The sequence below is a fragment of the Ruditapes philippinarum genome, unplaced genomic scaffold, assembly GCF_026571515.1.
Source record: "Ruditapes philippinarum isolate M1 unplaced genomic scaffold, ASM2657151v2 ctg3715_1_1_1_1, whole genome shotgun sequence".
In the NCBI taxonomy this organism is placed as follows: Eukaryota; Metazoa; Mollusca; class Bivalvia; order Venerida; family Veneridae; genus Ruditapes; species Ruditapes philippinarum.
In genome coordinates this window covers 108608-133736 of record NW_026857641.1, presented here as the reverse complement: position 1 = coordinate 133736, position 25129 = coordinate 108608, and the positions used below count along the sequence as shown (strand labels likewise).

At 34.1% G+C, this 25129-nt stretch overlaps 1 protein-coding gene across 3 annotated transcripts; it reads right to left on the bottom strand.

Moving 5' to 3' along the window:
• Nucleotides 1-5717: 5717 nt before the first annotated feature.
• On the bottom strand, nt 5718-25034 carry LOC132750462 (uncharacterized). 3 transcript variants are annotated; one of them, XM_060740457.1, is made up of 5 exons: nt 24956-25034; nt 19262-19404; nt 12974-13103; nt 8402-9048; nt 5718-5963 (listed from the first exon to the last, which is right to left on the bottom strand). In XM_060740457.1, exons 2-5 carry the CDS (start codon nt 19374-19376, stop codon nt 5767-5769), a joined length of 1089 nt encoding a protein of 362 aa, XP_060596440.1. In that variant the 5' UTR covers nt 19377-19404; nt 24956-25034; the 3' UTR covers nt 5718-5766. The 3 variants fall into 3 exon arrangements, with proteins under 3 accessions (XP_060596440.1, XP_060596438.1, XP_060596439.1); XM_060740455.1 differs by lacking the exon at nt 24956-25034 and adding an exon at nt 20330-21482 and having other exon boundaries at nt 19262-19394; XM_060740456.1 differs by lacking the exon at nt 24956-25034 and adding an exon at nt 20330-21481.
• Between the last annotated feature and the right edge of the window lie 95 nt (nt 25035-25129).

The following is a 25129-nucleotide window of genomic DNA, read 5'->3' as shown; positions in this document are numbered from 1 at the left end:
CAGCATGGATCCTGATCAGACTGCGCGGATGCGCAGGCTGGTCTGGATCCATGCTGGTCGCAAACGCACTATGTTGGTTTTGTCATGGCGAGGCTCATACATGTTTATATGATGATTACCGTATTTGTGATTATGTGCATTATATGTAAATATGTTTTGTGTTTATTGTGATATGTGATCTAGTGGCCTGAATCATCTTAATAAAGAATCTGAATTAAATGACAATCTCATACATCAATAAAGTAAGTTTAATCCAAAAAAAGAGCTGCCAAAATAATACTGTGGCGGTAGATGCTGTTCTAGTTTTTAATAAATAAGACATAAATAACCCGTCTTTCCGAAGTCACTGCAACAAACCCGATGGTCAGTGTCTCAATGTAGCCCATACTGAAATGGTAGGAACTTCAGCTTTATGATAGCGCCCGTTTAAAAGATACTGAATATTGGACTCGAAGGACTTTTTTTAACAATACAGTAGATCTACAGGCAGTTCTATTGATTGTTTAAGTAATAACTTTAGGACTGTTTATAAATTAATGTTTTGAATGACTTGATTGTCCGCTCATTGTAATAGAAAACACTGTTTTGCACCAAATTTGTTGTATTCAGAATTATTTATTGCATGAAAAGTAAGTTAGATGTATAGAAAAACAAGAGGGAGGCACAACTGGGCAAAATTGCCCATCTTAGTAGAATAAATATTTAGGGTCGCAGTCATATTTACTCATGGGGCATGCTTACATTATGTTTAAGGTATTCAATGTACCGGTATATGTACATGTACAAATCTGTAAATCATAAGTCTCTGAAAAGTTGTATATGTCTTTAAAGTAGTGATATAGTTCTGTAAACACCATAGAGTTATGACCCATGTAAGTTTAGGCCCAGTGCATTAGTTGAAAGACAACGAGGTACCGCATAGGTGAGACAGAACCCGAATGAAAGTGTGTTTGAGTAATACAAAATAACCCTTCAACGCGGGAAGAGGCCAATTCATGTAACTAATTTGAAAATGTTTAATCTTGATTATCCTATGATACTAGATGGCCCCCCAAGAGTCGTGATTTTTTTACTCAAAAAGCTTCATAAAACTTTTGTAGAGGTCAACATGCCAAATATATCAGCTCTGGGCATTGTAATTTTCCACAAAATGATTAGGGTGCGTCTAAATACAAATGTATACATTAGTTTTCTAAACAAGTGACCCCCTGGACAGAACAAATTTTGACCTTGGAGTCATGATTAATATAACTTTTGTAGAAGCCTACAAGAAATTGAAGCTACATGCCTACTTCTAATCTCTGGGCTTTGTAGTTTAAGTGTAGAAAATATACATGTATTTATCATATAAGCCTACATATACGAAGTGACCACAAGGGTTGGGGCAATTTCTACCGAAGAGTCGTAATTTATACAATTTTTTTAGATGTCCATAAAGCAATGCTACATGCCACATATCTAAACCCTGGGTAATGTAGTTTTACACAAGAAGAGTTAAATGTGATTTTCTTAATTAGACTACATTTACTTACTGAAATGTTTTCCTATATAAGTCTATACATGTACACATCAAGTAACCCCACCCCAGGATGGGGCAAATATTGACTTAATGGGCATGAATATTATCACTTTTGTGATAGGGCGGTGCCAACTATGATCTGAGGAAACTAAAACTTGTGTTCTACACATCGTCTCATTACAAGTAACATTTTGGCCAAAAAAGTTTTAATTGACTTCAATTGATTCAGAAAAGGGACAGATTTTCTTTAATCCATAGGGAGGTCAACCTGTGCTTTGCATTATGGTTTTACAATTTTGTCAAGAAGTTTTAATTTCGTTCCATTGGTTCAAAAGATACAAATTGCCAACAGTTGGCTGGAAAATCAAAATTTGAACAAGCGGCCTTTGTTTCTCTGTTTATTAGAAGGCCATTGGCCCCTTATTCTATTGTTATAGTATGAATTCCATTGTTCTCTTTTCTTCTGTTTACAGTCAGATGGCCCCCTATGTTCTGCAGTGTAGACGGACAACTAGATGCATAAAAATATACGCTGAAATTTTTCGGTAGTATAAAAAATAGCACCAAAATTTAAAGCAAGTGTTCCACGAATGCCAACATTAGATTGAGCAGAATAGCCCCACTATTCTGTGAAGAGTTAAGCTAAAAATAAAAGAAATTCAGTTATTTTTTTCTTTTTATTTAAATAAACATATTGTGTATACATTTGTATGTAAAAATATATTTTTAAAAGGTATAGATAAAATATAAAATATACACCTTGTGAAAGACAATATAAAACTGTGAAAGACAATAAATGTTAAAATATTACCACAAGAGAAAAACAGTAATGTGGCAGAAGATAAACAATATTATTTTATATATAAGTATACAAGACAATTTCAGATTATTAACTTCATAAAACAGAACAAGAGGGCCATGATGGCCCTGAAATCACTCACCTGTATATGGGCACCCGGGAAGGGGCCAGTTTCAACCCAAGGGCTTTTATTTGAACAAACTTGGTAGACATCCATTAGAAGATTTTTTAAGTTTTTACTATACACATATCGGGGAAAAACAATGACTCCCACCCCGGGCAGCAGGGCCAATTTTGACCCCAGGGCTTTTATTTGAACAAACTTGGTAGACAATCACGAGAAGATATTTCATGCTAAGTATCTAAACTCTAGCTCTTTGGGGTTTTTTTTAATTTTTACTATATGCATATGAGGAAAATCAATGACCCCCGGGGCGGGGCATATTTTGACCCCAGGACTTGAAAGACCCCCATTAGAAGATGTTTCATGCTTAATATCTTAGCTCTAGCTCTTTGGGATTTTTAAAAGAAAAGATTTTTTAAGTTTTTACTATATACATATAAGGAATATCAATGACCCCCCCCCCCTCCTCCTACCGGGGCAGAGCCACCTTTGACCCAAGGGATTTTATTTGAACAAACTTGGTAGACACTGACTAGACGATGTTTCATGCAAAATATCTAAGCTTCAGCTCTTTTTGTTTTTTAAAAGAAGACTTTTATTTTTTTCTTTTGGTTGCCATGGCAACCAGAGTTCTGCAGGGAATTAAATTCATTGAATAATTTTTAAAGTTGACCCCTAAAGGAACATTCCTTTGAAGTTTGGATGTCGTTTAAAGTAAAAGTTTATGGACAGACGGTGGACAGGTGCCGGACGGAAAGCATTCACAAAAGCTCACCATGTCACTTTGTGACAGGTGAGCTAAAAACCTTAACACAAAAACCAGAATGAGTGAAAAGAACAAAAAAGTGGCATTTATCAACAGGAGGTCTCTCAAGATAGGTATGATCAAAATGTGAAACTGATCTGATTAGCTTTATCACATAAATAAATAATACAAACAACACCAGTCCTGTTCTTTCTTAGAGTGTGGACAAGAGTGTGGTTGGGGCGTCCATGGCCGAATGGTAAAGGTCGTTGACTTCAAACCACTTGCCCGTCACCGCTGTGGGTTCAAGTCCCGACAGGGACAATGATTTCTTTCATGTGAGGAAGCTATCCAGCTAGCTTACGGAACGTCGGTGGTTCTACTCAGGTGCCCCTTCATGCCTGATAAAAATGCACAGAAGGGCACCCGAGGTCTTCCTCCACCAGAAAAGCTGGAACGTCGCCATATGACCGGTGTGACGTAAAACCAAAAGCAAACAAACAAAAGAGAGTGGTTTAAATAACATACAAGCTCTTATAATAATCTTAAGTAAATATGGTTTAACTTAACTAACATAATGCCTCTGAAGAGAGGTTGATCATAATACGAAACTTTCTTTATAGGAAGCTTTAAATTAATATATTCAGCTATTTTGCAAAAAAAATCAGCAGTAGAATGTACATGCAATACATGTATTAGATAAATCTATAAATGTTTATTAGTGTTCGCCAATTTTTTTAAGCCAATCACCGACGAGGATTTTTCAAATTTTCAGGTTTCAAAGCTTAATAGAACAGATTTTATATAAACTGGACGTTTTATATTATAAAACGCAAGTGGGCGGAGCTAAGTTTCGAAGAGCGCTAAAGTGAAATGTACGCATGTGCAGAGATCTTTAAGTTTACTCCTACTTATCAATATTTATGCATCATTTTTTTTCCGTACACGCACATGTATATCGTCACTACGGCATAGAATTAAAAAAAAAAGAGGTTCATTGAAATGAAAACAGGCAAAATAACAGTACAAATGTTTTATTACTTACGGAACCAGTATCATTTTATAATTTCCAAATAAAAAGTTCACTTATTCCAACAAAGTATGTAGGCCTATGTAATATTTCTTACTTTAAAATGTAAATATTACAGCCCGTGCAGCTGCAAAACCGAAAGTAGGGTGTTTTTATTAATTTTACAATATACTGCCATTTGTCCGAAGATGATATGTATATGAACATAATAAATATGCATGATGCATATATAATCAATACAGTCGGTTATAAAAGCTCCTAGAGCTTATGTTGTATTGTTGAAAACTTGCCGACTTGAAATAAAACTTATCTTATCTTATCTTATCTTAATCAAGCTACAGGTTCATTTCAGCCCGAAAAATATGTCGAGGTGACGGGCGAGGCAAGACATGTCGACTTTTTGTAGCTTATTGTGAATTTGCAGTACATGAAAATCGGGCACATGACAAATCAGCACATTAATAAAACATTCTAGTGTTCCGTGGTATACATCTTTTCTATGTGTCATACCTCCTTTCCTTATTACAATGAATTTTTACTGCATTGTTATCCATCGCTGGTTTGTTTTTAGCAGAGAATGACCTGTGTATGTTCAAAGAGGGTACCGTTTGAGAATATTTCGCAAAGAGGGTACCGATATGGATATGCACCGTGATATTGCCTGATATAGACAGAATGCGGGAATAAGCTATGCAAAACACGTGACCCGAAAATGTGTACCGCTACCTCTTCCAAATATGGTTATACACATTTAGGCTATCGTGTGACGTCACGCAGTGTGTTGGGCGGGAAAAAATGGGCGGAGCACTAAGCCGGTTAGAGTGCATATTGGATGTTCTTCGTAAATAAGAAAGCTACAGTCGCTTCGCAAGCTCCGCTCCTTTTTAGCTTTCTTATTTACGAAGAACACCCAATATGCACTCTAACCTATACATAGGATATATTCATGAGGTAAATTTGAACAGTGGGACTTTAAAATCCAAACCCTTCTTATTCACAAAACCTTTCTAACCAAACAAAGTTTCTGGTCCAAATAACATTTACTCTATTATTTATAAAAAAAACACTGTTGTACAATCAAGAACAGTAATATGAATTGTGGTTAATTTATTTATATCATTATCTTTTTTAAACAATTAAATAAACAACTCCCAGATCATATGTTTCCAAGTTTTCACAACCCCTTATATTTCAATTCAAATTGTTTACAGGTGTAATCAAAACAAAACAACAAGAATGAAGACATGGGATAGGTGTAAAGTTAACAATTGGAACATTTCTTATTTGAATTTTTTTATGGTCATAATATGTGATTACTGAATTTTTACAATCTATCATATTTCATACAAAGTTTTAGTTAAAACTAAAATCAAATGATAATGAGCTATTGTATAGTACTCAATAAACCATGCTTGATGACACATTACACTAATGCATGCATGAATAAATCCATTTTACATAATTGTACTATTATGCATGCTTATAATGCTTATAATGCATGCTTAATAAATCCATTTCACTGCTTAGATCTGAGAATTTATCAAAACTGCTAAATTGTCTTGTCTTCAAGAAGTCCCTTGACGCTCTGAGGTAATATGGTTTTAGCCCCTGGCCGTGGTTTCTCTGTTATCCTGAACACAAACCCCTGTGATCCCTCCAGTATGTCCCTCTCATGATTCCAGCTAAACAAGGCTCCATCTGTTGTTTCAAGAAACGGGTTCACCTCAATTACCCATAATTTTGCACCTGGAAAAATAACAGTATAAAAAATATCTTTTCTAGATTAACACTGTCATCATATCTATGTGCCAATGTGCATGTTAGATCCTGAAACTCAATATTTTTATGGTTTTATGTCATGAATATAATGCTCAAATGAAGATTTATCAATATTTTAAGTTCCAAAAACCATTATTTGTAAAGATATTACCGAATCTAGATTTCATAGTAATTAAGGGAGGTAATTAGAAAGTCATTTTCCTTTAAAGTCTAAGTCAATTTTTTTCAATAAGAAATGAATGCTTTGTAAGAATACATATGGTGTGGACAAATATTTGCAGTACATATTTTACATTTTCTTCCATGTTGATGCATAATTATATACATATATAAAGTTTCACCCAAGTGTGGTTATAAACTTAACTAGAACTATCGCTGAATGCGATTCATACCCCCACCAATGTCCTTGACAGAAGACGACTTGGAAAGGTGGTTAAGAGAATAACTTTAGTGGCACAAATACATATACATAAAAGTAAATTATCTCTGGTGAATGTACAGGTATTAGTATAAATCATGTTCGAAACAGTTACAAATAACCTTTCATTTTTCCAATGTACTAGACATATTCTAAGTCAATTTTTGACCTTCAAGTGTGGCCTTGACCTTAAGCTGGCACAAGGGTAAGATGGGTTCTGCACATTTTCCAGTTGGGGTGAACATTTGAGTAAAGTTTGAAGAAAATCCTTCCATTAGTATAGAATTTATAGAGCGGACACGACATATTGTCTAGTATTGATTGTATGTAAATTTAAAGACTTAAAAAGAGGCATTACTTTGTCAAAATGCAATACAGAGTTATGAAACTTGACCTGTGACACTTCATATATATTTAAGTTTTCAAGCAAATACCTTTTCTAGTTTCAGAAATATTCAAATACATGTTAAAACTTTAAGAACATTTTCTAAGTTTAATTTTGACCTTCAAGTGTGACCTTGACCTTAAGCCCGGCAAAAGGGTAACATGGGTTCTGCACATAACCTTGTTTTGAGGTGAACATTTGAGCCAAGATTAAAGAAAATCTTTCAATTAGTGTAGGACTTACAGAGCCGGACACAACATACTGTCTAAATATTTCATTGTTGATATTTGACCTTCAATTGTGACCCTTGACCTTGGAGCTGACACATGGGCAACATGGGTTCTGCATATCCCCTTGTTGAGGTGAACATTTGAGCCAAGTTTGAAGAAAATCTTTCAATTAGTGTAGGAGTTACAGAGCGGACACGACATACTGTCTAATATTTCATTGTTTGATATTTGACCTTCAAGTGTGACCTTGACCTTGAGCTGACACATTGGCAACATGGGTTCTGCACATCCCCTTGCTGAGGTGAATATTTGAGCCAAGTTTGAAGAAATCCTTCAATTGGTATATTGATTTTATAGAGCGACTACCGAAAATGGAGACGGAACGGACGAACGCGACAAAGTCGAATCCCATTATACCCCCCCCCCCCCATTTTGTGGTGGGGTTATAATTACAACATACAGGATCTTTAATTAACTTCAATTAACAGTTAATGCTTTGAGATTAACATTTTAAAGAAGCTCCACTGATTTCACAAAGCCCAAAAGCAAGAAATTTGAACTTATTACAAAGATGAAGTGAAGCACTTGAATGGGAATATCTGTGATTCTTTCCTGTGATTCTTATCCTAATTTGAGTGAAAAGCATTGCTACACTTTTCATATTTGGGTCATATTGCACAATTAAACTGCTTATTCTTGAGTGAGGTAATGATCTAAAATTTACACACAAGTTTTTGGACAAGACCTTCAGCAAATGGTACTCAAAACTAGTTTAATAAATATTTTCAGTCTGGTCACATCTAAAAAGTCAGTAAAGTCCCTTTAAGCTTCAATAGGATATGGACCGCAAAGATGTAAAATTCATATTGTGAATATTCTTGTGAACATATCAAATTTGTAACACACAGATGCAAATGCATCTGAAGAAATCCCAATTTACACGAGTCCCAACTCTTTACTGCCAGTTTATAGGCAAATTAGCACAATACACCATTTATCTAAAGAATTGATTCTCAAATGCCAATGTCAGAGGTTAAATTAATAGCAATGGAAGGTGCAGTGTACGAAATTCGGATTTGAATCCAATAGGCTTGTCGAGCTACCACATTAGAATATTCCCTAGCCCAAAAGATATTTCACTATTATGATTCATTCGTTCCAAACATTTGTTTATATTGCCTTTGAAAATATGGTAGCTCGGTTGGGCTTGTTTCTGCGAAATATTGGTAGCCCAAGGAGAAATGTGTAAGTCACAGGCTATCGGACTACTGCTTATTTCGAACCCTGAAGATGTACACTCATACCTAACCAAGTTGTTATCAATAAATACAATTTAGAAATAAGGAAAAATCAATGAATCCAATTTAACTACCTTGATCACATATTGCAAAATCAACAATGGAATCTTTCGGAAACTTTGAATCCTTCAGCTTTGGTCGTACAGCTGTGTTAAAATACTCTTTCACCATGTGTCCATATTTCTCTTTCTCTTTAACCAATCTGTCTGAGCAAATGGCATAATTATACTGTGATAGTGCGACTAATTCGTAGTTTGAGACAAACCCACGAAATTCCATATCAACATCAATATCCACAAATTTTCTAATAACGAAATGTTCGTTATAGTTATCTTTTTGGTTGACTGCTGCTAAAAGTAGGTCCTGATATATCCGTTCACTTCGCATAAACATATCTAGTACTTCATCGGCAGTTTTCACTCTTAGCGCTATAAAGGCAGCCTTCAATAGACAAGTTATTTGAATGTTTTCTGATCGTTCCTCAGCTGGAAAAGTTGACAGTTCATTCTTGTACAAATCTTTCAGATGGTTCTGAACGAGAGGTGCATCTTTCGCACTACGACTTGAGGTTTTTACAAAAGCATAACCGTCCTTGGTGAATGTATCCATTGACAACTGAAGACGGGAAACTAGGGTATCAAGAAGTATTGTTTCACTATCAGTTAGATTGTCTTTCCAGTCTGTCTTACAAATATGATCACTATCCTTGTTAACATACAGTCTGAAAATTTACACACACAAAAATAAAAATAAGTTAAACTTTCAAACTTATCCCTGTTGGTATGTTGGTAAAACCCAACCAGTTGTGTTTTTAAAAGACAATTTTAAAGATCCTGTAATTAAAATCTTTTTATGGTTTTATATCAAATATAATGCTCAAATGAAGATTTATCAATATTGTAAGTTCCAAAAAGCATTATTTGTAAAAATATTACTTAATTTACATTTCATGTAAATAAAGGGAGGTAATTAGAAATTTATTTTCTATAAAGTCTCAGTCAAATTTTTCAATAAGAAATGAAGGTGTATATTTTAATGATTAACAAGATATGTTTGTAAAACATGTATGCCCCCTATCAGCAGCCAATTAGTCATGTGAAAAGGTTATTATGCATGACTTCTGACCCAGTGATCAAACAATTAATAAGGGTTATCAAGTATCTACTGGTCATGACCTTAACCTTTGACCCCTTGACCTAAAACTCAATAGGGGTCATCTGCTGGTCACGACGCAATCATCATACAAAGTTTGAAGTTCCTAGGCCTAAGCGTTTTTACTTAATTGATCGGAAACCGTTTTAACATACAAGGTCAATGTGACCTTGACCTTTGACCCCTTGACCCGCAAAATCAATAGGTCATCTGCTGGTCATGACCAATCACCATACCATATGTTTGAAAGTTCCTAGGCCCAAAGGGTTCTTTAAGTTGTTTGAATTGAAAGCATTTTTACGCCTACATGGTCAATGTGACCTTGCCCTTTGACCCCTAACCCCAATATCAATAGGGGTCATCTACTGGTCATGAACCAATCACCATACCAAAGTTTGAAGTTCCTAGGCTAAGGGTTCTTTAGTTATTGATCGGAAACGCGTTTTTTACCTAAGAGGTCAATGTGACCTTGAACCTTTGGACCCCTTTACCCAAAATCAATAGGGGTCATCTGCTGGCATGACCAATCACCCATCACAAGTTTGAAGTTCTAGGCCTAAGGGTTCTTTTCGTTTATTGATCAGAAATCGTTTTTACCTACAAGGTCAATGTGACCTTGACCTTTGACGCCCTTAAGACCCAAAATCAATAGGGGTCATCTGCTGGTCATGACCAATCACCATACCAAGTTTGAAGTTCCTAGGCCTAAGGGTTCTTTTTGTTAATGATCAAGAAACCGTTTTTTAACCCAAGAGGTCAATGTGACTTGACATTTGACCCCTGACGCCCAAAATCAATAAGGGTCAAATCTACTGATCATAGACCAACTTCACCATACCAAGTTTGAAGTTCCTAGGCCTTAAAAGTTCTTTAGTTATTGATTGGAAACCGTTTTTTTTGCTTACAAGGTCAATGTGACCTTGACCTTTGACCCCGCTTGACCCAAAAATCAATAGGGGTCATCTACTGATCATGACCAATCACCATACCAAGTTTCAAGTTCCTAGGCCTTAAGGTTCTTTAGTTATTGATCGGAAACTGTTTTTGCTTACAAGGTCAATGTGACCTTGACCTTTAACCCTTTGACCCCAAAATCAATAGGGGTCATCTACTAGTCATGACCAATCAGCATACCAAGTTTGAAGTTCCTAGGCCTTAAGGTTCTTTAGTTATTGATCGGAAACCGTTTTTGCTTACAAGGTCAATGTGAACCTTGACCTTTGACCCCTTGACCCCAAAATCAATAGGGGTCATCTACTGGTCATCGACCAATCACCATACCAAGTTTGAAGTTCCTAGGCCTAAGGGTTCTTTAGTTATCACTCGGAAACCATTTGGTCTATGGACCGACGGACCAACGGACCGACGGACCGACAAGTACAAAGCAATATACCCCCTTTTCTTCGAAATGGGGGCATAAATATAATGCAATTAAACATTTGCAGTATATATTTTACATACTCTTGGATGTTTGAAAATTGTTTTGGAAGAACTAGAACTGCCACTATCATGGCGTGAATACCCCCGCATACCACTTTGTCAGAATCAACAGTGGCCATTTAGAGCTCAAGGACAACCTCCCTGCCAAATCTGAGGTTACTAAGCCAGTGCATTGCTAAGTTATGTATTCTACATGCTTCAAATGTGAAAATGTCAAAATAAATACATTGCGGACCAGGAACATTCTTTAGCAATTGAGAAGAAAAGCTTTTTTTGTCAAGGTCCCTGTGACCTTGACCTTTGACCCAGTGACTTCAAAATCAATTAGGGGTCACCTTATAGTCATGATCAAACATCCATCACCAAATATGAAGACTGTGGGTCAAAGGAATCTTAAGTTAATGGGTGACAAACTTTTTTGAAGTCAAAGTCCCTATGACCTTGACCTTTGATCCAGTGACCTCAAAATCAAAAGGGGTCATCTACTAATCATGATCAAATCCATGTCAAATATGAAGACTGTGTGGGTCAAAGGAATCTAAAGTTATTGGGCAGACAAAGTTTTTGAAGTCAAAGTCCTGTGACGCTTGACCTTTGACCTGGTGACCTCAAAATCAATAGGGGTCATCTACTTATCATGACTAAGCCTCCATGCCAAAATATGACGACTGTAGGTCAAAGGAATCTTAAGTTATTGGGCGGACAAGCTTTTTTTGAAGTCAAGGCCCCTGTGACGCTGACCTTTGACCTGGTGACCTCAAAAATCAATAGGGGTCATCTACTAATCATGACTAACCTCCATGCCAAATATGAAGACTAAGGGTCAAAGGAATCTTAAGTTATTTGGGCGGACAAGCTTTTTGAAGTCAAGGCCCCTGTGACCTTGACCTTTGAACCTAGTGACCTCAAAATCAATAGGGGTCATCTACTTATCATGACTAAAACTCCATGCCAAATATGAAGACTAAGGGTCAAAGGAATCTTAAGTTATTGGGCGGACAAGCTTTTTGAAGTCAAGGCCCCTGTGACCTTGCCCTTTGACCTAGTGACCTCAAAATCAAATAGGGGTCATCTACTAATCATGACTAACCTCCATGCCAAATATGAAGACTAAGGGTCAAAGGAATCTTAAGTTATTGGGCGGACAAGCTTTTTGAAGTCAAGGCCCCTGTGACCTTGACCTTTGACCTAGTGACCTCAAAATCAATAGGGGTCATCTACTAATCATGACTAACCTCCATGCCAAATATGAAGACTAAGGGTCAAAGGAATCTTAAGTTATTGGGCGGACAAGAAAAAACCGACGGCCGGACGGACGGACGGCCGGACGGACAGCCGGACGGACGGACAAGCTGATTCCAGTATACCCCCCTTACAACTTTGTTGTGCGGGGGTATAATTATCATATTCATATATATATATAGAATTTTACTTAAATGTGGTTACATCCTTAAATGTAAAACATACAGGATCTTTCATGTTATACATGTTTAGAGATTTTCATGCATTATTTCAGGCACAAGTAACTTATGATCTGAGTAAAACCACTGACCTTCAGTCAGCCAGCTAAATAACTTCTTAAGATTGAAAAATTTAATGCCCTATGCTACATTTGGACCTACAATGGTTAGGGAGCTGGTAATTCATAAGTCAACCAGACTTTAAGCACTCAGCTAAGAAAGTTCCTAAAACAAATAATTGAATGTTTAAGAAAATACATCTCGATAAACCCTAGCCTACTGCTATCCATGCAGTCTGGTCATGGTCTGCAGTCAGTATTTATTTTGAAATTTTCCCAGAATATTGTATATGGTTGTGACCAGATTGAAAGATGGACAAGTCCAGTAAAGTAATTAAGCATGGTAAGGGACAAAACATCTGGGATATGTTAAGCAAAGATACACAATCTTCTAGAAATATTGTGAAACACGGTATCATTCTTGATAATTTCTTATTATTAACATAATTATGATATTTTTGATAAAAATACAATACAATCGTTAAGGTGTAAAATCTAATATCTAAAGAGTAAAGTAAACAAGTTTGGTTCTCACCTTTCATAGATGCTTATAAACAATTGGGCTTCTTCAAGCAGGAATGGACAGAGTACTGTTGGGAATGTTTCATCTCTAAGAAGATCAATCCACTGTTCTGTATTCACCTCCAACACACATCTTTCATACTCTGTAAGTACATGTATCATCATTATATTAAATATCATCATAATGTTAAATATCATTATTTTGTTAAATATCATCATAACATTAAATATCATCATTACATAAAATATCATCATTACATTAAATATCATTATAACATTAAATATCATCATAACATTAAATATCATCATAACATTAAATATCACCATAACATCAAATATCATTATTTTGTTAAATATCATCATAACATTAAATATCATCATTACATTGAATATCACCATAACATCAAATATCATTATTTTGTTAAATATCATCATAACATTAAATATCATCATTACATAAAATATAATTATTTTGTTAAATATCATCATAACATTAAATATCATCATTACATTAAATATCACCATAACATCAAATATCATTATTTTGTTAAATATCATCATAACATTAAATATCATCATTACATAAAATATCATTATTTTGTTAAATATCATCATAACATTAAATATCATCATTACATTAAATATCACCATAACATCAAATATCATTATTTTGTTAAATATCATCATAACATTAAATATCATCATTACATAAAATATCATTATTTTGTTAAATATCATCATAACATTAAATATCATCATTACATTAAATATCATCATAACATTAAATATCATCATAATGTTAAATATCATCATAACATTAAATATCATCATTACATTAAATATTATCATAACATTAATTATCATCATAATGTTAAATATCATTATAACATTAAATATCATCATAACATTAATTATCATCATAATGTTAAATATCATTATAACATTAAATATCATCATTACATTAAATATCACCATAACATCAAATATCATTATTTTGTTAAATATCATCATAACATTAAATATCACCATAACATTAAATATCATTATTTTGTTAAATATCATCATAACATTAAATATCACCATGACATCAAATATCATCATAACATGAAATATCATTATTTTGTTAAATATCATCATAACATTAAATATCACCATAACATTAAATATCATTATTTTGTTAAATATCATCATAACATTAAATATCACCATAACATTAAATATCATTATTTTGTTAAATATCATCATAACATTAAATATCACCATAACATCAAATATCATCATTACATTAAATATCACCATAACATCAAATATCATCATTACATTAAATATCACCATAACATCAAATATCATCATTACATTAAATATCACCATAACATTAAATATCATCATTACATTAAATATCACCATAACATTAAATATCATTACTTTGTTAAATATCATCATAATATTAAATATCATCATTACATTAAATATCATCATTACATTAAATATCATCATTACATAAAATCTCATTATTTTGTTAAATATCATTATTTTGTTAAATATCATTATTTTGTTAAATATCATTATTTTGTTAAACATCATTATTTTGTTAAATATTATTAGTTTGTTTGTTTGTTTTTTTTTTTTTTTGGTTTTATGTCACATCGACACAGTATAGGTCATATCGCGACGTTCCAGCTTTACTGGTGGAGGAAGACCTCTAAATACTATTATTTTGTTAAATATCATCAAAATAAGTTAAATATCATAATAAGGTTAAATATCATAATAAGGTTAAATATTATCATACGGTTAAATATCATCATCATGTTAAATATCATCATAAAGTTAAATATCATCACAATGTTTAATTACTTAAATATAGTCACTTCATAGGTTAAACAGGCCTTGACAATTCCACTCGTCCCCTGGCCTTTGCAAGTAAAAGTACGAGTCCACAAGTAAATCAAAGGGCTGCAAGCTCAGTGGTATTTTCTGATCCGTACTGTATATCTGTATGTGTTTTCCTGTATAAGTTTATTTTTATGTACTATAAGTCATCTTGCAGGGCACCAGAGTTTGATACATACGGAATTTTGCATAACTAGAGTTGCATCAAAAAAAAAATTATGTTAATTTTTTATGATAGCCACACTTTATCCTTGCATATCGTGGCTATATCCTTAACAAAGACACTAAAAAAAGAATTAAAAAAACGTTGACTCGACTGGGATTTGAACTCCATACCTCTCACACACCAAACGAGCGCGTTACCCCTGCACCACGGAGAAGTTTTAAAATCAAAAGCTGAATAAAATCAAGTAATTCTAAATTTAGAATTTCCATTGCATTTCGGGTAAGGGTAATTTCGAGGTATTTTGTTCAGGGTAAACCTGTTGTTTAAAATTGAAGTAAATAATTTAGCAAAAATCTTCTCGCCCAAACAGTCCAACATGTAGAAACTATATATTCAACTACTCGGCAGTCAGATTTATTTGTGTAGTATTCGGTAATCGACACCGCTAAAAATAGCATTTTCATTGATTAAAATCATATTCATCCGCGTAATTTGTGAGTGTGCGTTTATTGACAACTCTATAAGCCAACGCTACTTTAAAAGTTTGAAGGTGTAGTAATTTGTTGGACACTTGTAACAAAAAATTGTTCTTTCTTTTAAATTGCTGGTTTTTAAGCAGTTTTGAGTGAGAACTAATTTGCGTTGTTAGGACTGTTAGGAAATTTTGTGTTAGACCGTGGATGTTAGCTATGTATTATCTGATCTGCGATCAGAAAATACAAAAATTGATCAAAGTACGAATATCCAGATCCAAATGACGTTTCTCTAAATATTTAATATAAATATTTAATATAAATGAAGTAATTCGTTAAAAAAAATCAAACAGCAGATGCTTTTTCAATAGTCTTTATAACAACCCAAAACCAGTAACTCACCTTATAACTAAGTATAAAACTTTACCAAATGCGTGTAATGAATCGATTCCGTAATGACAGCAGCATTTGACAATGTTTTATACATACGCATTGGGTAATGTTTTGTACTTAGCCATGAGGTGGATACTGCAGTGTGTTAAAATTTAAATGGAATAAGTATTTAGGCTATGCTTGAGATTATATAATAAAAGAAAACAAGAGCTGTCACAGAAAGTGACAAATGCTCCATAAGGATTCAAGTTATAAACCACCTATTACATGTTAAGTGTGGTGGTAAAAATTGACAAAGTTTGAACCCCAGCAGTGACAAAGAAACATGGGTTTTGTTCACAAATCATTGTCCATCTATGGTTACTTTATATTTTTAAATGAAAATTGAAACTTTCTTGTATATGGAAATTACAGAGCGGACACAACAACCACCATTTATTTTATATGTATATAACATAAATATTGAAAAAGTTTAAACCCCAGCAGTGACCTTGAACTAAGGCGTAGGAACACAGGTCTTAAGGGCAACACATCATACATTTATGATAATTTCATATGTGAAATAAAAAATATAATCCTTTCATGCATATTAGTTTCAGAGCAGACTTGACCATCCCTGCCTATATGTATATTAATATCAAAATTGACAAAGTTTGAACCACCACAGTGACCTTGACCTAAGTGGTAAAAACCCAAGTCTTGTTTGTGACACACCATACATCTATGGTAATATTTCATATGTAAAAGAAAAATTACAATCCCTCCATGCATACTGAAGTTTCAGAGCAGACACAACCACCACCTTCAATTCCTATAAAACATAACAAGAGCTGTCGATAGGACAGCATGCTCGACTATTCTAAATGCTTGATAGTAAAAAAAATGCCTGATACAGTTACCTCCTCCTGTTTACAGGTTGGGGTCATGATGGTGAACAAGTGTGCAAAGTTTCAAAGCCATATGTCAATGGACTTTGAAAATATTTGAACTATTACAAAAACTTTAACGTAAATTCTAAGTCGAAAAAGGGGCATAATTCTGTCAAAATGCTTGATAGAGTTACCTCCTCCTGTTTACAGGTTGGGGTCATGATGTTGAACAAGTGTGCAAAGTTTCAAAGCCATATGTCAATGGACTTTGAAAATATTTGAACTATTACAAAAACTTTAACGTAAATTCTAAGTCGAAAAAGGGGCATAATTCTGTCAAAATGCTTAATAGAGTTACCTACTGCTGTCAACAGGTTGGGGTCATGATGTTGAACAAGTGTGCAAAGTTTCAAAGCCATATGTCTATGGACTTTGAAAATATTTGAACTATTACAAAAACTTTAACGGAAATTCTAAGTCGAAAAAGGGGCATAATTCTGTCAAAATGCTTGATAGAGTTACCTCCTCCTGTCTACAGGTTGGGGTCATGATGGTGAACAAGTGTGCAAAGTTTCAAAGCCATATGTCAATGGACTTTGAAAATATTTGAACTATTACAAAAACTTTAACGTAAATTCTAAGTCGAAAAAGGGGCATAATTCTGTCAAAATGCTTGATAGAGTTACCTCCTCCTGTCTACAGGTTGGGGTCATGATGGTGAACAAGTGTGCAAAGAGTGCAAAGTTTCAAAGCCATATGTCAATGGACTTTGAAAATATTTGAACTATTACAAAAACTTTAACGTAAATTCTAAGTCGAAAAAGGGGCATAATTCTGTCAAAATGCTTGATAGAGTTACCTCCTCCTGTCTACAGGTTTGGGTCATGATGGTGAACAAGTGTGCAAAGTTTCAAAGCCATATGTCAATGGACTTTGAAAATATTTGAACTATTACAAAAACTTTAACATAAGTGGTTACGCCGACGCCGACGCTCGGGTGACTGCAATAGCTCTACTTATTCTTATCGAATAGTCGAGCTAAAAAATGACAAAGTTTGAACCCCCACAGTGACCTTGACCTTAGTCGTAGGAACCCGAGTCTTGTTCACAACACACCATATATATATATGGTTATTTCATATATGAAAGAAAAATTACAATTCTTCCATGCATACTGAAGTTTCAGAGCCAACATTATTACCACCATCTATATTTATATAACAATAAAAATGACAAAGTTTGAACCCCAACAGTGACCTTGACCTTAGCCGTATAAACCCAAGTCTTGTTCGCGACACACCATACATCTATGATTATTTCATAATGTAAAAGAAAATTGAAATACTTTCATGCATATTGAAGTTTCAGAGCGGACAAGACCACCACCTTCTATATTTATATAACATAAAAAATGACAAAGTTTAAACCCCCACAGTGACCTTGACCTTAGTCATAGATACCCCAGTCTTGTTCGCGACACATCATACATCTGTAGTTATTTCATATATGAAAGAAAATTTAAAATCCATCCATGCATACTGAAGTTTCAGAGCGGACACGACCACCCCCTTCTTTATTTATTTAACATAAAAAATGACCAAGTTTGAACCCCCACAGTGACCTTGACCTTAGTGTTAGGAACCCCAGTCTTGTTCGCGACACACCATACATCTATGGTTATTTCATATATGAAAGAAAAATTAAAATCCTTCCATGCATACTGAAGTTTCAGAGCGGACACGACCACCACCTTCTATATTTATATAACATAAAAAATGACAAAGTTTGAACCCCCACAGTGACCTTGACCTTAGTGGTAGGAACCCGAATCTTGTTGGCGACACACCATACATCTATGGTTATTTCATATATGAAAGAAAAATTACAATCCCTCCATGCATACTGAAGTTTCAGAGCGGACACGACCACCACTGTAAAGCGGGACAGACGGACAATTCGATTTTAATATGCCACCCTTCGGGGGCATAAAAAGTATTATAAACATTATAGAACAATATGTACATTTGTAATTGAATGAAGCCAATTATAGTGATATTGAATAGTAATAAGTAAAATTTGAGTTTTGTGTTTAATTTATACAAATTTTGTCGTTCAAAATGCAGGGTGAGTGCATTTTATGAAGGGCGAGTAAATTTGTAGGGTCACTCACCCTGCAGGGTGAGTCACGCCCTAAAAAAATTCATCAGGCCTATTAAATGTCATTACAAGGTTAAATATCATCATAAGGTTAAATTAGAATAGTATGTTATTGTTTTGTTTTTTGTTTCTTCTTAAAAAGTTGAGTTTAGTTTGTAATCTTATGTCAGTCATAAATGAACACTAGTGTACACTATAATAACCAGATTTTCCAATTATTTGATTTTGGATTCAGCAAAAGTACCCTTATATATTAGAAAATCAGCCTAAGAAATTGAACTTGAAAATTGTGATTCTTAAAGTATAATTTTAACTAATATTAACTATTGATAAGTTTTTAATATTCTTGCCTTTGATTTCTTCTTCCTTAAGAAATCCAGCTGTTTTAGGGCTTGAAAAATCTTTGATTGGTTCTTTTGATTTCTTCAACTTCACAGCACTGAGTTGATCTGCCAAACTGGACATGGTTCTGTGTGCTTCTTTCTAAAATATACTTAAAATAATGAAAAAGCTATTATTCTTTTATTATCATTATGAATATAATGTTGACTCCTAAAGACATGACTCTGTTCATCCTATTTTACCTAGAGATGATTCAACCCTCCAAGCAAACCTTTCAAATTAACACTTAGAAATTTCAACCACAGCTTTAGGTCTTGCCTCTAAAACTTTATATACATGTACTTCTTTTTATCCTTTCATCTCTTGTGGCATAAAGGTTCTTGATCAGACCTGTTATGAAACCTTACAAGAAAATATATATTTCAACATCTATAATAATACACTTGGGGTGTGAAGCTCCAAACTCCTTAAAATCCAAATAATATGCATAATTTTCAATTCCAGCATACCGTAAAATTCCTATTAAATGCCCCCGGGGGCTAAACATTTTCCAAAAGGGGGGCTATTATTAAAATACATTTTTCCTAAATAAAAAAATCACTGTAAATACATTTAGTGTTAGCAAGTGTTGGTAATAACATTAAAAAGTATAAAGGTTTTATAGTTCATATTATACATATTTGTGTTTACGATAAAATAAAATGGATTCTGAATGATTTGAATATAATAATGTATTTAAATATGAGTTCAGCACTGATGAGTAGATTATTTTCATTATCAAAAGTCCTGGGGGGGGGGCCTTTATTAGGGAAGGGGCGTTTATTAGGAATTTTACGGTATATACTTATCATATATATCAATAAAACTTAATATACACCATTTTGAAAGAAAATGAATTGAATTTTTTAGAACTCAGAAAATTTTGACATGCCAAAGCTACATTCTGAGATGTTTTTGTTCTGGGTCAGAATCTTCCTTGTACATTAGTAGCACAGGTGTTTGGAGAAATTGGTTGGTCACTGACTCACTATCCCCAATAACAAACAAGAGGGTCAAGATTGCCCTAGATCACTTACCTGACCCATCAAATCCATCCGAGCAATTACCTAGACAGGCATCCTGACCAAGTTTCATGACTCATATTCAAACTTGACCTAGAAATTATCAAAACAAACTTTCAGACCAATTTCCAGGATACTTAGATCAAAACAGTAGCCACCAGAGTGTTAACAAGATTTTTCTATTTTTAACTCCTGTGACCTAGTTTTTCATCCGAGATGACCCATGTTCAAACTCACCCGAGCTATTACCTAGACAAGCAGCCTGACCAAGTTTAATGACAACTAAGTCAAAAAAGTGACCACTAAAGACTGTTAACAAGGTTTTTCCATATTTGGGTGGTGTGATCTAGTTTTTGACCCCAGGTGATCCATATTCAAACTTGACCTAGAAATCATCAAAACATATTTTCAGACCACTTTCCAGGATATTTAGATCAAAACAGTAGCCACTAGTGTTAACAAGATTTTTCCATTTTTAGTTCCTGTGACCTAGTTTTTCATCTGAGATGACCCATATTCAAACTCATATAAGCAATTACCTAGACAAGCATCCTGACCACCACGTTTGATGATGATTGAGGCAAAAATGTGACTGCTAGAGTGTTACAAACAAATGTGGACGGAGGACGGACATTCAACAATCCTGACCTAACAAAGTTGAGCTAACAAAGGGGCAAGATGGCCCTAGATCGTTCATCTGACCCATCAAACTCATTCGAAATATTACTTAGGCAAGCATTCTGACTAAGTTTCATGACAGATGAGTCAAATATGTGATCACTAGAGTGATAACAAGGATTATCCATATTTGAGCAGTGTGATCTAGGTTTTGACCCCAGGTGATCCATATTAAGACTTGACCTATAAATCATCAAAACAAACTTTCAGACAAATTTCCAGGATATTTGGATAAAAACAGTAGCCACTGGAGTGTTAACAAGATTTTTCTATTTTTAGCTCCTGTGACCTAATTTTTCATCCGATATGACCCATGTTCAAAGTTATCCAAGCAATTACCTAGACAAGCATCCTGATCATATTTGATGACAATTGTGACCACTAAAGTGTTAACAAGGTTTTCCATATTTGGGCGGTGTGACCTAGTTTTTACCCAGATGACCCATATTCAAACTTGACCTAGAAATCATCAAAACAAATTTCAGACCAATTTCCAGGATATTTGGATCTGTTTTTTGAAATCCTTTTCTGGCCCTGTGATCTACATATGCAACAGACCGGAACCATTTGAACAACTTTGAAAGGGGACCACCCAAGGATCATTTCTGTAAAGTTTGGTTGATGTGCAGTCATTGGTTTCAGAGGAGATGTTGTTTATGTGAAAAGTTGACGACGCACGACGACGCACGACGGACACAGGGCGATCACAATAGCTTACCCTGAGCATTGCTCAGGTGAGCTAAAAATAATACTTTGACCAAAGCAGATTTCGTACAGAAAAGTGACTGATAGATCAACAGCAACTTAACAAAGCAGACATTTTTGGGGCCATCCAGGTTTAGGGGTTGTCCAGTTTTGGCGGTCCCGCACCAGTATATCACCTATTCAAATATATTTCAATTGAAAAATACTGCAGTTTACGTGGTTTTTGAGAGGTAGGAGGGATGTACAGTGGATGAGGGGGCGGCCTGGTGGTAGTGACCAATCAACGCGCCGAACACCTAGTGTTGTCTCGATTGTCTCTGAAAATCGATAACTAATCGGACCACCCCAAAATCGGCTACAATCAATAATCACTCTCCAAGGGTGTTACCCAGGATCGAGCCCCAGGGCATTTTTTCCTTCTATAACAGGGGCCGATATAAGGCCCCTTCACACAAAAAAACTCACAATTTCAAAAGAAATATCACAAAATATTGGGACTTTGTCTTTGAAATACATTGTTTACCCTCCAGTTAATCATGATTTACGCCAATTTCAAGAACACAGAAATAGTTTTAATCAGTTTAAAAGGTTTAAGCACATGTTAAGCGGGTTAAAGTACCAACTTGAAGACATTTTCCGGTTTCATAATGTTGCTAATTGCCAAATAATATGTATTTTTTTTATCACAATTTTATGACAAATCACGCTTTTTCACAAAATGATCAGGTCCAGGCCCCTTCACAATTTTGACAAAATGCCCTGAACCCGGAACCTAGGGTTAGTGACAGTCAGTGGTCTAACTGTAGTCCAATATATTAGACGTTACAGGCTTGTTATAGTTTTTGTCGGTCAAGCCTGACGTCTAATAGGATTTCGAGACGTTTCGGCCCCCAAGACGAATCGGCCCCAAACTACCCTAGACGTTTCGGCCCCGGACGTTTCGGCCCTATACCAAATCGGCCCCAGAATAAGTACTGTATTTTAAACCGATATATTAATAGCATTTCAATAAATAAATGAATCAATTAATATATATATTAAATCATTTTGTATAAAAACTAGATTATAATAGTAGTAGCGGGAAAGTAATCAATACAAACAGAACAGAACATAAACTTTATTTGAAAAAATATAATACACAAACAAACAATAATTTACACCATATATAGATAATATTTTATTTGAATGATTAAGAAGCAAGACACAAAACAATACATGAATCAGACATTAAATTATCATCAACAACTATTTAACAATGACAAGTTTGATGGATACGAAAATACAAGTACAGAACAGTTAAACAATTTTACTTGAAACACAACAAATGTGAACAGACACTTTTTATAAATAACATTTTTACAATTTTTCAAATCTTTTGAAGTTTTCTCTGATATCACTTGCAGCCAATTAGCATAAAGCTATAAACAGTTAATTAGTTACACCTTGAAAAAAATTACGTATAGTTTAATTAAGATCAAAAGATAATGTTTTCTAAGGAATAATTGTTAGTAACTTTCTTAATCCAGAAGTTTTAGTGGTTTGTTTTATAAATTAAGTAACCTGCCTTTATTGTTTGTTACACCTTTAAAAACATTAACGTAATCTAAATGGTTCAATAGTCCAATATATTAGACGTTACAGGCTTGTTATAGTTTTTGTCGGTCAAGCCTGACGTCTAATAGTTATTGCTCAAAAACGCATAGCATCATAAAAAAATCCAAAAATGTCTATTGTCTTGCCTTTCAAGCTTTATTCAAAAGCTTATCATATTTTCTTTCAATTTCATGCTCAATCATACACAAAAACTTTCAAACGATGTACTTATCAATTTAAAATAAAATATAAACATCAATCTATTTTTGTCTATCAGCCGTGCTTTACAGATTGATTCCAAATTTTTGAACGGAAAAATATACTGACGGTGCATGGGCAATTATTTCGTTAAAAAAAATATTCCGTTAGATTGTTCTGACTCAGTTAAACGCTTGCATTTGAATTAGCCAATTAGATTTCGCGCACTTTACGGCCGCCATTTGTTTATCGGCTGTAAAAGGAATTGAAATACATTAGAGGATTTAATCATGATTTTTCGGATGTGACAGTTTAATTATTTTGACAAAAGGTATTTATTTTTTAGTTTTGTTCATAAATAGGTCAAACATTATGTAAATACACGCTGTCTTCATTGTTTTTCGTTCCGCCCGATTTTCTGGCGGAACATGCTATGGGTTTTTGAGCAATTTCGATATGACGTTGCTTTGCCCAGAAGCAAAAATATCTCAAAGCGACGTCATATTTATAGGACTAAATGGTTCAAGAGATCAAAATATAATAAATAATTATTTAAAGAATTAAAGTGTCATAATTGTTTAATTGTAATTAAATTATTGTTGTTAATCAATCAAGCAATATACTATAGTGGGGCCGAAACGTCTCTCGGAAAAGGGCCGAAACGTCCAGGGGCCGATTTTTCGACTGGGGCCGATTTGGTTTGGGGCCGAAACGTCCTGTTTGCTCTAATAGTTATTGCTCAAAAACGCATAGCATCATAAAAAAATCCAAAAATGTCTATTGTCTTACCTTTCAAGCTTTATTCAAAAGCTTATCATATTTTCTTTCAATTTCATGCTCAATCATACACAAAAACTTTCAAACGATGTACTTATCAATTTAAAATAAAATAATTATAAACATCAATCTATTTTTGTCTATCAGCCATACTGGTTAAGCAAGGTGCTTTACAGATTGATTCCAAATTTTTGAACGGAAAAATATATTCGAACACACTGGCGGTGCATGGGCAATTATTTCGTTAAAATAATATTCCGTTAGATTGTTCTGACTCAGTTAAACGCTTGCATTTGAATAAGCCAATCAGATTTCGCGCACTTTACGGCCGCCATTTGTTTATCGGCTGTAAAAGGAATTGAAATACATGAGAGGATTTAATCATGATTTTTCGGATGTGACAGTTTAATTATTTTGACAAAAGGTATTTATTTTTTAGTTTTGTTCATAAATAAGTCAAAAATTATGTAAATACACGCTGTCTTCATTGTTTTTCGTTCCGCCCGATTTTCTGGCGGAACATGCTATGGGTTTTTGAGCAATTTCGATATGACGTTGCTTTGCCCAGAAGCAAAAATATCTCAAAGCGACGTCATATTTATAGGACTAGTCTAACTGGTGCTAACCAACTGTGCTAACTTAGGACAAATACAAATCACTTATTTTTTGACAATTTTATTAAATAATTACATGTATTTATAATATTTCACATTTAATCGTCGGATTTTTCTTCTTTTCCATCATAGTATTGTATATTATTGTTAACGTACCTGTTTCCAATCATCTAACCTGAATTGAAATTTTCACAACGTGTAAATATTATAGGGACTAATAATTATCTTTGTCAAATGATATTTATCATTG

Excerpts from the sequence above, each read along its gene's own strand:
- LOC132750462 (XM_060740455.1), bottom strand. Across the intron at positions 13,104-19,261 it reads TAAGGAAGAAGAAATCAAAG|AGTATGAAAGATGTGTGTTG; the intron begins GCAAGAATATTA and ends ATGTACTTACAG. Across the intron at positions 9,049-12,973 it reads TTTATAAGCATCTATGAAAG|ACTGTATGTTAACAAGGATA; the intron begins GTGAGAACCAAA and ends GTAAATTTTCAG.